Below are 12,940 nucleotides of genomic sequence, written 5' to 3'. Positions count from 1 at the left end.
GGGAACTCTATTCCAGGCGTGGGGTGCAGCGAGATAAAAGGAACGGAATCTGGAACCTCGCGATAGAGAGCGTCAAATTCATGCAAAACCATTTTGCCCAGATTGTTAATAATGATCCTCCCCATTCCCTACACATTGATTTTCTATTGGGCTTTGCGCGTACGACCTTACGTACGCCGTAACGAGGTCATATTCCCAGCATCCTATTCGCGCGGTTGAATAAAAGCGAGGAAACCTCCTTGAGTAAAACAGTAACTTAAAAAAAAAAAAAATTAGGGATAAAGCAATAACTATTATTAAGAACGCGTAACCACATAATGTGAAAAAAAAGAGTTTCGAAAGGGATACTAGTTAACTTTGTTTTTTTTAAAGGTGGGAGCTATGAACGAACGTTGACCCTCCCACCATTCCCGGGTCCCCTGCAGAGCAGTTCCGGCCGCCATTTTCTGTACTTCCTCCGTATCTGCGGCTTGAGCTCAGCGTGTGTGTGCGCGCGCATACGTACTCCATCCATCCCATTCCTCGGTCGGTAGGTAGGCCGGCTTGTTTCCCGGCGGTAGAGGCTCCTGCTGCAGTCAGTGTCCGAGGCGGGTGTACGTTGGATGATCCGGCGGCCGAGAGACGCTTAGCTGTAGGCGAAAGTAAGAAGAAAAAGAAAGAAACGGAGGGACGGAAGGTGGCGGCGACGGCCGCGCGAACAAAGATGTCCAAAAGGCACCGGTTAGACTTGGGAGATGACTACGCACCCAGCAAGAAGCGTGTGACTGTGGATGGGTGAGTGAGGTGGGCCAGGTGGCTCACACTTAGCTGGGTATTGTAGAAAAGGGTGTGCTTTCCTCGGCCGATGGTGGGAAGTTCATATGGCCGTGCGCTCGGGAAATCTTTCTTATCCTTCAGCTGGGGTCTAGTGTTCCGGAACCTGGGCCTGTGGCGTTGCCCTCCTGGAAGAGTGTGGCCTGCTGTTGTCTTCATTTCTGGCAGGAATGATGCTCTCTCTGCCCTTGCGGCTGCCTACTCTTCTGGCTGGCGGGAAGTAAGTGCGGGCTCATCGTGTAAGAAAGCAGTTTCTTCACTTAACATACTGGACAGATAGTGGTGCTTCTGTTTGATTGTACACGACTTATATTTTATCTGACTGGATGAGGGGGAGGCCACTTGTATGCGAGAGAAAAAATATTCTTTAAAAGTAAATTGTGGTGGTATGTGAAGTCCATTGGACTTCTTGGTAATGTAAGTGACTGCAAAAAGATCCATTGGCTTATTACCTAGTTAGTCAAGGGTATGTTCAGGTACTAGCTGAAGCCTGAAGAACTAGACTTTTCACTCTTATGGGTTTCCTACTTTTCTGAATAGATAATATTTTTTCTTTATCCAAATCAAAGTGTGAGTCCCTTCTACCTTGGTTCACCATTAATAATCTAGTCTGCAATCAAAATTAGTGAGGCTGATGAAGTTTGAGTGACTAGCTTCCTTGAGCTTCATGTTCTGTCAAGTGTATATTTTACTGTTTTGGGATCTTGCCAGGTACTGGTAACCTGGATTGGCCACTGTTGGAAACAGGATACTGGGCTCGATGGACCTTCGGTCTGTCCCAGTATGGCAACACTTATGTTCTTATGTATGTTATCTTTTTTTATGACAGTAACATACATAGTAACATAGTAGATGACAGCAGAAAAGACCTGCACGATCCATCCAATCTGCCCAACAAGGTAACTCATATGTGCTACTTTTTGTGTATACCTTACCTTGATTTGTATCTGTCTTTTTCAGGGCACAGACAGTCTAAATCTGCCCAGCACTAGCCCCTCCTCCCAACCACCAGCCCCTTGATACACTGCAGTTATTTATTCGAGCATCCTTACACAGACATTTATCATAGGGGACTGAAACATAGTAAGCACAACTACAGTATTGCAGAATCTACCTGTCTTTTTTTAAAAAAAATGTTTTACTTGCCATTTATTTTATTTGTATTGTTTGGCGTGCAGTGCGAATATTAGTATCAATTAACTTTGCAGGAGTGGAGGAGTGGCCTAGTGGTTAGGGTGGCTTTGGTCCTGGGGAACTGAGGAACTGAGTTCGATTCCCGGCACAGGCAGCTTCTTGTGACTCTGGGCAAGTCACTTAACCCTCTATTGCCTGCCGCGTTGAGCCTGCCATGAGTGGGAAAGTGCGGGGTACAAATAAAAAAAAAAAAAAAAAAAGAACATGTGATTTACGGCTACTCTTGAACTTAGCGTGGGTCTTGTAACATGCTTTTTCTGTTGTATAATTTGTTGAAAATGGTTGTGTGTAGCTTTGAAGCATGTCTGTATAGTTTACCTATCTCTTCACTAGGTTTTTTAGGCTCTAAAGCAGGTTGCCCAAACTTCCAGAGAGAGGCTCCGTAGGTCAGTGCATACCACCAAAAGGCCAGTTTGTGGAGATTGCTCATTGGAGTTTTCTGAAGGGGGTGGGAAGGAATTTCCATCAAGTTATACTGTAATGCCGTCCTCATCTCTGCTTGGTGGAGTCTGGGAGTTCTGCCAAACTTGCTGTCTTTGCCATGGCCTGAGAAGGTCAGACTTCTTCCATAGGCCACATTCAGCTGCTGGACTGAAAAGGTCTCTGAGCCTCATCTAGCACACAGGCTGTAGTTGAGAACCCCGGTTCTCATTGTGTTGTGGGGTTGTATTTTTTTTGTTCTTGCTATGGTGTACCTAGGCATTTGAACGCAGTACCAAAATGCCCTTTTCATCTCGTTTAGATTACTGCAACTTGCACCTCACAGTTTTCTTATTAAACAATTCCTCTCCCCTTCAGTCGTTTCAAAATTTTGCTGCTCAACCAGAGTCTCTGAACTCGCATAACCCCTCTACTCAAGTCATTTCATTGGCTCCATATTAATTTCTGTATACATTCAAACTGACTTAAAGTGCATTCATTCTACAGCTCAGAGTCACTCTTATCTGTACTCTTCTTTGTCACTGCCAACTCCAGACTCCATTCCTTTCATCTTACTGCACTGTACATCTGGTGTAGACTTCCTGAATTGGTATAAGAACATAAGAATAGCCATATTTGTTTTTAAAGTATCTCCATGTAGTTTGTGTCCCCTAGTCTTTGTACTTTTTGAAAGAGTGAAAAGTCGATTCACTTTTACCTGTTCTACACCACTCAGGATTTTATAGTCCTCAATCATATCCCCCCTCAGCCATCTCTTTTCCAAGATGAAGAGCCCTGGCCTCTTTAGCCTTTCCTCATATGGGAAGAATTTCATCCCCTTTATCATTTTGGTCACTTTTCTTTGAACCTTTTCTAATTCCACTATCTTTTTATTTTTTTATTTTTTAGAAAAATGGTGACCAGAATTAAACGCAGTATTCAAGGTGTGGTTGCACCATGGAGCGATAGAGACATTAAAATATTTTGTCTTATTTTGCATCCCTTTCCTAATAATTCCTAGCATCCTGTTTGATTTTTTGGCCGCTGGGCAGAAGATTTCAGTGTGTTGTGTACAATAACACCTTTTTCTTGAGTGCCAAATCCTAAGATGAACCCTAGCATCAGGTAACTATCAGGCTCATTTTCGAAAGAGAAGGACGCCCATCTTTCGACACAAATTGGAAGATGGGCGTCCTTCTCCCAGGGTTGTCCAAATCGGTATAATCGAAAACCGATTTTGGGCGTCCTCAACTGCTTTCCGTTGCAGGGGTGGCTAAAGTTCAAGGGGGCGTAGCGAAGGCGGGACTTAGGTGTGCCTAACACATGGACGTCCTCGACCCATAATGGGAAAAAAAGGGCGTCCCTGACAAGCACTTGGACGACTTTACCTGGTCCTGTTTTTCTTACGACCAAGGCACAAATAGGTGGCCAAAATGACCAGATGACCACCGGAGAGAATCAGGGATGACCTCACCTTACTTCTCCAGTGGTCACTAACCCCCTCCCACCCTCAAAAAACATCTTTCAAAATATTTTTTTGTCAGCCTCAGATGTCATACTCAGGTCCATGACAGCAGTATGCAGGTACCTGGAGCAGTTTTAGTGGGTGCAGGTCACTTCAGGCAGGCGGGCCCAGGCCCATCCCCCTCCCTACCTGTTAATGTTTGTGGAGGAAACAGCGAGCCCACCAGAAACCCACTGTACCCACATCTAGGTGCCCCCCTTCACCCGTAAGGGCTATGGTAGTGGTGTACAGTTGTGGGTAGTGGGTTTTGAGGGGGCTTTGGGGGTCTCAGCACACAAGGTAAGGGAGCTATGTACCTGGGAGCAATTTATGAAGTCCACTGCAGTGCCCCCTAGGGTGCCTGGCTGGTGTCCTGGCATGTGAGGGGGACCAGTGAACTACAAATGCTGGCTCCTATGACCAAAGGGCTTGCATTTGGTCGTTTCTGAGATGGTCGTTTCTGAGATGGTCGTCCTTGGTTTCCATTATCGCCAAAAATCTGAAACGACCAAGTCTAGGGATGACCTAAATTTCAAGATTTGGACGTCCCTGACCGTATTATCGAAACGAAAGATGACCGGCCATCTTGTTTCGACAATATGGGTTTCCCCGCCCCTCCATCGGGACGTTTTGTGAGGATGTCCTCAACAAAACTTGGGCAGCCCTTTCGATTATGCTCCTCCATGATTCAGATTATACTTTCCAATGTTCATCACTTTGCACTTGTCCACATTAAATTTCATCCTTGAATAGTTTTGTCTCATCTGCAAATGTAATCACCTTGCTTGTTTTTCCGATTTCCATGTCATTTATAAATATGTTAAATAGCGCAGGTCCCACTACTGATCCCTGAGGCACTCCACTCTGCACCCTCTTCCATTGAGAGGAATGACCAATTGACCCTACTCTCTGTTTTCTGTCCAATAACAATTCCTAATCCACAACAGAATCTTGCCTCTTATCCCATGACTCTAATTTTCTCAGGAGTCTCTCAGTTGATTCTGGTCTTAAGTATTTGTGCAAAATAGCATCTGATAGGCCAGTCTTCACGTTATTTTGTAGTGAATGATATATATATATATATATATATATATATATATATATATATATATATATATATATATACTACATTTGAAGAACTTGAGTAGGATCCTTTTAGAATTAATGTTTTCCTCATGTGAATAACTGTGGTACCCTCTGATACGTGTTAGCACAGTTTGCAGCTTGGCATAATACAGAAAGTTGTGCTATTCTCTTTGTTAGCATCTGTTGGGAGTTTGCTTTTCTCTAATTTTTTTGCTTCGATAGGTGGTTGTTGGAAGGCCAGCACTGGTGGAGGTGGGAAAATCTTTGTGATTCACCTTCCTGTGATAGTGACTGTAGATCTCATTATTTTTCTCAGTTTTTCAAGCTCTGGATTGTATGCCACTGCAAGGGGGATTCTCTCTCTGTTTTTTTTTTTTTTTTTTTTGGTGCTGTAATAGGTTTTCCCTATTTGTTTTAGAGAAATGGCAGTCTTTTTGGAGACTATTTGGGGGTTGGAGCTTTTTTGTTTGAAGGATTCGGACAGGATTCTGAGGTGTTTATCCCTCTCTCTTAGGTCAGGGAATAGATGATATTATTTGGCTTCTTTGTATGATGGACTTTTTTGTATGTAAAGGGTGGATGTAGCTGCATCTATCAGTTGGTTCCCTGTATATAGATGTTTGTGTATAGCCATTGTTGATAGAAACTATGGTGTTTATAAGTTGACTTTTCTGTGACGTAGTGAATTTTGAATCTGATTGAAGGATGATATCCATTGAAAGAACTATAAAATTGAGTCTCTTCTCCTTCAGTCCAAATCATAAAATAGTAATGTAGTAAATGATGACAGAGAGAGACTTGAGCGGTCCATCCAGTCTGCCCAACAGTCACCCTCATTATCAAGTCATGATTAAACCAACAATGAATGTGGTATAAAATACTTGATCATTGCTTCTGTTTGGCATTTATGGGGCATAGACCATAGAAGTCTGCCTGGCCCTGTCCTTTGGTTCCAACTACTGAAGTTGCCTTTGAAGCCCACTCCAGCCTATCTAAATCCATCTTGTCATTTGCGGGACACAAACTGTAAAAGTGTGCACTGTCCACATTCCAAATTATTGGCGTTTCTGTCAAAGGCCCTCTACAGCCCATCCTAAACCGGATTGCAAGTTTAACCTGCACCAGCCTGAGTTCTTCACAGCCAGTTGCCATCTAAGTGCCACTCAACATACAAACACAACTATTTAAGTTTTGTTTATATCATTCATTTTCTAATTGGAGATCCTTTGTGTTCATCCAACACCATTTTTTTCTCCACCTTCCTCAGGAGGGCATTCCAGGCATCAACCATCCTCTCCTTGAAAAAGAATTTCCCAACATTACTCCTAAGTCTCCCACCCCACAACCTTACGTCATGCCCTCTAGTTTTACCATTTTCCCTTTACTGGAAAATTTGTTTTCATATTAATACCATTCAAGTATTTAAACATCTGTATCATATCTCCTTCTCCTCCTCTCCTGTTGGTATACATATTTAGGTTATCTGATCTGTGATTTATTTTTATTGATTTGAATGCTGTGTGTCTATCTTTTCTATCAGACAATCATAGTTCTTGGTGTTTTATGTGATTTATTTTTATTGATTTGAATGCTGTGTGTCTATCTTTTCTATCAGACAATCATAGTTCTTGGTGTTTTATGTGATTTTAATATTGTACACCGCTGGGATCTTTTTCTTGTAAAAGGTTAATCAGTACAGCAAGTTAAACTGTAACTGTCTTCTCATACATCTTTTGGTACAAATTCCATTTTTGTTGCCTTCCTCTGAACCTCGTCTTTTTTTTTTATTTTTATTTTTAAAACATCTTTAGCAAGATACCGCCTCCAAAACTGAACACAATACTCCAAGTGGGGAATCACCAATGACTTGTACAGGGGCATTGGCACCTCTTTTATTCTGGTTACACCTCTCTCTACAGGCTAGCATCTTTCTGGCTATGGCCCCCGCCTTGTTACACTGTTTTGTTGCCTTCAGATTCTCGGAATGTATCATCCCAAGGTCCCTCTCTCTGTGCATATCAGCCTTTCATCTCCTAGCACATACCGCTCCCTTGGATTTCTACTCCTTAAATGCATCACTCTGCACTTTGCATTGAATTTTATTTGCCAAGCATTAGACCATTCTTCTACTTGCAGATCCTTTTTCATGTTTTCCAGTCCCTCTGGGGTGACCTCTCTTTTACAAATCTTGTATTCTGTGCAAAAAGGCAAACCATGCCTTCTAACTCTTTGGCAATGTTGCTCACAAATTATATTGAACAGAATCGGCCACATCACAGATTCTCGAGGCACTCCACTATTCACCTTTCCTTCCTCTAAGTGAATTACAATCACCACCGCCCTCTGGTGTCACTCTTAACCAGTTCCTAATCCAGTTCACCAGTTTGGGTCCTAACTTCAGCCTGTCAGGTTTATTCAGGAGCCTCCTATGAGGAACCGTGTCAAAGGCTTTGCTGAAATCTAGTAGATTACATCTAGTGCATGTCCTCAAACCAATTCTCTGGTCACCCAGTCACTCTCTGGCGTCTCTCTTAACCAGTTCCTAATCTAGTTCACCACTTTGGGTCCTAACTTCAGCCTGTCAAGTTTGTTCAGGAGCCTCCTATGAGGAACCGTGTAAAAGGCTTTGCTGAAATCTAGTAGATTATATCTAGTACACGTCCTCGATCCAATTCTCTAGTCACTCAGTAAAGAATTCAATCAGATTTATTTTGCATGATTTACCTTTGGTTAAAGCCATGTTGTCTCGGATCTTATAACCTATTGGATTCCAGGAAATTCCTTCAGCATTGCTTCCATTACTTTTCCAGTAGTGAGGCTTACCAGTTTGTAGTTTCTAGCTTCTTCTCTGTCGCCATTTTTGTGAAGAGGGACCACGTCTGCTCTACTTCAATCCACAGGAACTTCTCCCATCTCCAAGGGTGTATTAAATCTTTAAGAGGACCAGCCGTAATCTCTCTGGGCTCCCTGAATATCCTGTGATTGATCCTGTCCAGTCCCATGGCTTTGTCCAACTTCAAATTTTCAAGTTGTTCATCTACACTTTTCTTCTGTGTGAATGGAGCGAAATCCACTCCATTCTCGTATGTGCTTTTGCCAGCCAACCATGTTTGCTTACTGTCAGATAATCACTTGAAATTTTTTGGTCTAGTTGTTCGATGTTGAATTTGTTTGATCCTGAATAAAAAATCGGCAAACCTTTAAAAAAAATGAGGAAAGACCAAACAGCCGGCATGGTTAAAAAGTGAAGTGAAGGAAGCTGTTAGAGCTAAGAGAAAATCCTTCAGAAAATGGAAGAAGGAACTGACTGAAAATAATAAGGAATGGCAAGTCAAATGCAAAGCGCTGATAAGGAAGGCAAAGAGGGACTTTGAAAAAAAAGATTTAGTTGCAGGAAAAAACACACAGTACAAATTTTTTTAAGGTATATTAAAAGCAGAAAGCCGGGAAAAGAATTGGTGGACCGCTAGATGACCGAGGGGTAAAAGGGGCACTCAGGGAAAACAGAGCCATAGCAGATTAAATGAATTATTTGCTTTGGCTTTCACCAAGGAAGATTTAGGAGAAATCCAGGTGCCAGAAATGGTATTCAAAGCTGACGAGTCAGAAAAACTAAATGAAATCTCTATAAACCTGGAGGATGTAATTGGGCAATTTGGCAAATTGAAACGTAGCAAATCTCCTGGACTGGATGGTATTCATCCCAGAGTACTGATAGAATTGAAAAATAAATTTGCGGAACTATTAGTAATACATGTAATTTATTTTTAAAATTAAGCATGGTTCTGGAAGATTGGAGGGTGGCCAATATAATGCCGATTTTTTTTGACAAGGTTCCAGAGGAGATCCAGGAAATTATAAAGCGGTGAGCCTGATGTCGGTGCTGGGCAAAATTGTAGAGACTATTATAAAAAAAAAAAAAAATTACAGAGCATATTCAAAAGCATGGATTAATGAGACAAACCCAACACAGATTTAGTGAAGGGAAATCTTGCTTCATCAATCTATTACATTTCTTTGAAGGGGTGAACAAACATGTGGATAAAGGTGAGCCGGTCAATATTGTGTGTCTGGATTTTCAAAAGGTGTTTGACAAAGTACCTCATGAAAGACTCCAGCGGAAATTGGAGAGTCATGGGATGGTAGTCTCCTATTGTGGATTAAAAACTGGTTAAAAGATAGAAAACAGAGAGTAGGGTTAAATGGTCAGTATTCTCAATGGAGAAAGGTAGATAGTGGGGTTTCGCAGGGGTCTGTACTGGGACTGCTGCTTTTTAACATATTTATAAATGATCTACAGATCTAACTAGTGAGGTAATTAAATTTGGTGGCAGTACAAAGTTAATCAGAGTTGGTAAATTGCAAGAGGATTGTGAAAAATTACAAGAGGACCTTACAAGACTGGGCATCTAAATGGCAGATGACGTTTAATGTATTCAAGTGGAAAGTGATGCATGTGGGGAAAGAGGAACCCATATTATAGTTACGTAATGCAAGGTTCCACATAAGGAGTCATGACTAGGAAAGGTATCTACATGTGATTGTTGATTATATGTTGAAACCCTCTGCTCAGTGTGTGGCAGCGGCTAAGAAAGCAAATAGAATGTTAGGTATTATTAGGAAAGGAATGGAAAACAAAAATAAGGACGTTATAATGCCTTTATATCGCTCCATGGTGCAACTGTACCTTCCATATCATCATGCTGATCAATCCATAGACTGGTGGGTTGTGTCCATCTACCAGCAGGTGGAGATAGAGAGCAATCCTTTTGCCTCCCTATATGTGGTCATGTGCTGCCGGAAACTCCTCAGTATGTTCTCTATCTCAGCAGGTGGTGGTCACACACAGCAGCAGCAGCTCTGGCTAGGTCTCCAAGCCTAATCTTTAGGTTTTGTTGAGTACCTGGGGTTGAGGGCTCTTCTTGAGCAAGTGCAAACCTGGTGGCGCCAGGTCCCTCCTTTTCTCCCCCCTCCCGCTGGCTCCGTTAAAAAAAAAAAATAAAAAAATTTTAGACGTCCTTAAGGGCGTTTATTTCGACGTTTATTTAAACGTTTATTGCAGCTACTCACTGGGACACCAGGTCGTTACAGCTCGGAGCGAGAAGCAGGTAATTTTTACCTTTTTATAGTGGGCAGGGGGTTCCCCGATTGATCTCCACGTGGCCTATGGCGTCGGAGGGCGAGGGCGCAAAGAATCGCTCCCCGGACCGCGTGTGCGCTTCTAGCGGGGATGCGGGGGTTTAAAAGTCTGATTCGCCCTTGTTGGGTGTCAGTTTGGAGGCCGGTCAGTGTCCCGGGTCTTCCTCCGGCACGGCGGTTATTCCCGCCATAAACGCCCATCCCCCGCTGCTCGCCTCTGCCATCTTGGCCGGCCACTCTGCTCGGATGGCTTCTTCTTGGGCCGCCCTTGACGTTCATGCCATGGCCGCCCTTGATTTGGGCGGCGGCAAAAAAGCGGCTAAAGTTAAGCGCCGTTCTTCCCGCGCGGTTCCTTCGCGGAGTGTCGCGCCGGACGCCATGTTGGATGCGCAGCATGTTGCTCCCCCGCTCTTGCGAGCGCCGGTTGAGGGTGCGTCTAGGGCTGTGGCCCAGGCTGCTGAAATACACAGTCTGGGGGGTTTCTCCCCCGAGTTTATTTTGCTGCTGCATCAGGCCTTCCTTATGCAAAACGCTGCCCCTTCTCCCTTGTCCGATAACGGGGTTGAGGCCCCCGGAAGTAAACGCCCTCGGGTGGATTCATAGGCCTTAGAGGACGCTGTTTCCTCTGATGTAGATGAGGGCAGCGTATCTGAGTTCTCCCAACGGTCCTTTGGGGATTCCTTGGAGGAGACGGATTCCCGCTCGGATGGAGCGGATGACCCCTCTGCAGCGCGGATCTTTCGCTCAGAGGATTTGCCCAACCTGTTACTGCAGGCCATGAGCATTTTGAAGATTTCCTCGCCAGAGGACGTCTCTCCCTCAGCCCCTGTTGGCTCTTCCATTATGCTGGGGACGAAGCGCCCGCCTAGAACCTTCCACGTGCATGATGCCATGCACACCTTAATTTCGGCTCAATGGGATGTCCCGGAAGCGAGCCTCAAAGTGGCTAGGGCTATGTCCCGCCTCTATCCTTTGCCTGAAAGTGAACGTGAGGCCTTTATTTGGCCTACCGTGGATTCTTTAATCACTGCGGTGACTAAGAAAACGGCGTTGCCGGTGGAAGGTGGCACGGCCCTAAAGGACACCCAAGACAGAAGATTGGAAGCGGCTTTAAGGTCGTCCTTCGAGGCGGCTGCCTTAAGTTTGCAGGCCTCAGTTTGCGGCTCCTATGTGGCCAGGGCGTGCCTGACGATGGTGCAGCGGGCTTCCCCCTCGGATCCTTCCTTGAGGGCTGACTGGCCGGCCCTGGAATCGGGCTTGGCTTATTTGGCAGACTTACTGTATGATGTCTTGAGAGCCTCGGCTAAAGGTATGGCTCAGACAGTCTCTGCGCGGCGCTGGCTTTGGCTGAAACATTGGTCTGCGGACCACGCCTCTAAGTCCCGCCTGGCTAAGTTGCCTTTTAAAGGCAAGCTGCTCTTTGGGGTCGAGCTGGACAAAATCGTGACCGATCTCGGCACGTCTAAGGGTAAGAGGTTACCAGAGGTCAGGGCTCGGGCCAGTGCTCGCCCCGGTATCTCCAGAGGACGGTTTCAGGAAGCCCGTCGGTACCGCCCGGGCAAGTCGGGCTCCTCTGCCCCCTCTTCCTTCAAAAGGAACTTCTCCCCCAAGCAGCATTCCTTTCGCAGAGACCGCCGTCCCGGAGGTACGCCCTCCGGTCCTCCCCCAGGGTCTCGTACCCAATGACGGGGCCCTGGTCCATGGCCCAGTGCAGATTGGAGGACGCCTGTCCTCGTTTCTGGGCGAGTGGACCAGGCTAACTTCAGACGCTTGGGTTCTGGAAGTCATCAGAGACGGCTACAAGTTAGAGTTCTGCCGACCCTTAAGAGACGGGTTTGTACTCTCTCCCTGCAAGTCTCCGGTCAAAGCTGTGGCAGTGCAGCAGACCTTGGACAACCTGATACGCCTGGGTGCGGTCGTTCCGGTGCCAGAAAATCAGATTGGCAAGGGACGTTACTCCATTTACTTTGTGGTACCAAAGAAAGGAGGTTCTGTCCGGCCTATCCTCGACCTCAAAGGGGTCAATCGGGCCTTGAAAGTGCGGCACTTTCGCATGGAGACTCTCCGCTCTGTTATAGCGGCAGTGAAGGCAGGGGAGTTCTTGGCTTCCTTGGACATCAAGGAAGCGTACCTGCATATTCCCATCTGGCCTCCTCATCAACGCTTTCTGTGTTTTGCAGTCCTGGGCCGACACTTCCAGTTCAGAGCCCTCCCTTTCGGGTTGGCTACTGCTCCGCGGACCTTCTCCAAAGTAATGGTGGTCATCGCGGCCTTCCTTCGAAAGGAAGGAGTACAAGTCCATCCTTATCTGGACGACTGGTTGATCCGAGCCCCCTCTTATGCAGAGTGCGGCAAAGCTGTGGACTGGGTGGTTGCTCTTTTGAGCTCCCTGGGGTGGATCATCAACTGGGAGAAGAGCCAGCTGCGCCCGACTCAGTCCCTGGAGTATCTGGGAGTTCGATTCGACACCCAAGTGGGCAGAGTGTTCCTGCCAGACAATCGGATTGTCAAACTTCAGGCTCAGGTGGACTAGTTCCTAGTAGCCTCTCCTCTTCGGGCTTGGGACTATGTGCAGCTGTTGGGCTCTATGACGGCCACGATGGAAGTAGTGCCCTGGGCCAGGGCTCATATGAGACCACTACAACACTCTCTGCTGCAGCGCTGGACTCCGATGTCGGAGGATTATGCTGTGCGCCTTCCCTTGGACCCAGCAGTGCGCAAGGCGCTGAGCTGGTGGCTGCAGACAGACAAGTTGTCTGCAGGAATGCCTCTGGTGACCCCGGA

The 12,940-nt window shown here is 45.6% G+C and overlaps 1 protein-coding gene across 2 annotated transcripts in view; it reads left to right on the top strand.

The window, feature by feature from the left end:
* Positions 1-324: 324 nt before the first annotated feature.
* DHX15 (DEAH-box helicase 15) overlaps positions 325-12,940 on the top strand; it is a 297,726-nt gene continuing 285,110 nt past the window's right edge. The window contains exon 1 of one of the 2 annotated variants that reach the window (XM_030191241.1): positions 325-774. In XM_030191241.1, the coding sequence (XP_030047101.1) occupies positions 704-774 (71 nt within the window). In that variant the 5' untranslated portion in view covers positions 325-703. The remainder of the gene's footprint in view (positions 775-12,940) is intronic. The other variant, XM_030191239.1, reaches the window with a different exon arrangement.

Source organism: Microcaecilia unicolor, chromosome 2 (genome assembly GCF_901765095.1).
Source record: "Microcaecilia unicolor chromosome 2, aMicUni1.1, whole genome shotgun sequence".
Taxonomy (NCBI): Eukaryota; Metazoa; Chordata; class Amphibia; order Gymnophiona; family Siphonopidae; genus Microcaecilia; species Microcaecilia unicolor.
This window is presented reverse-complemented; position numbering and strand designations above follow the sequence as displayed.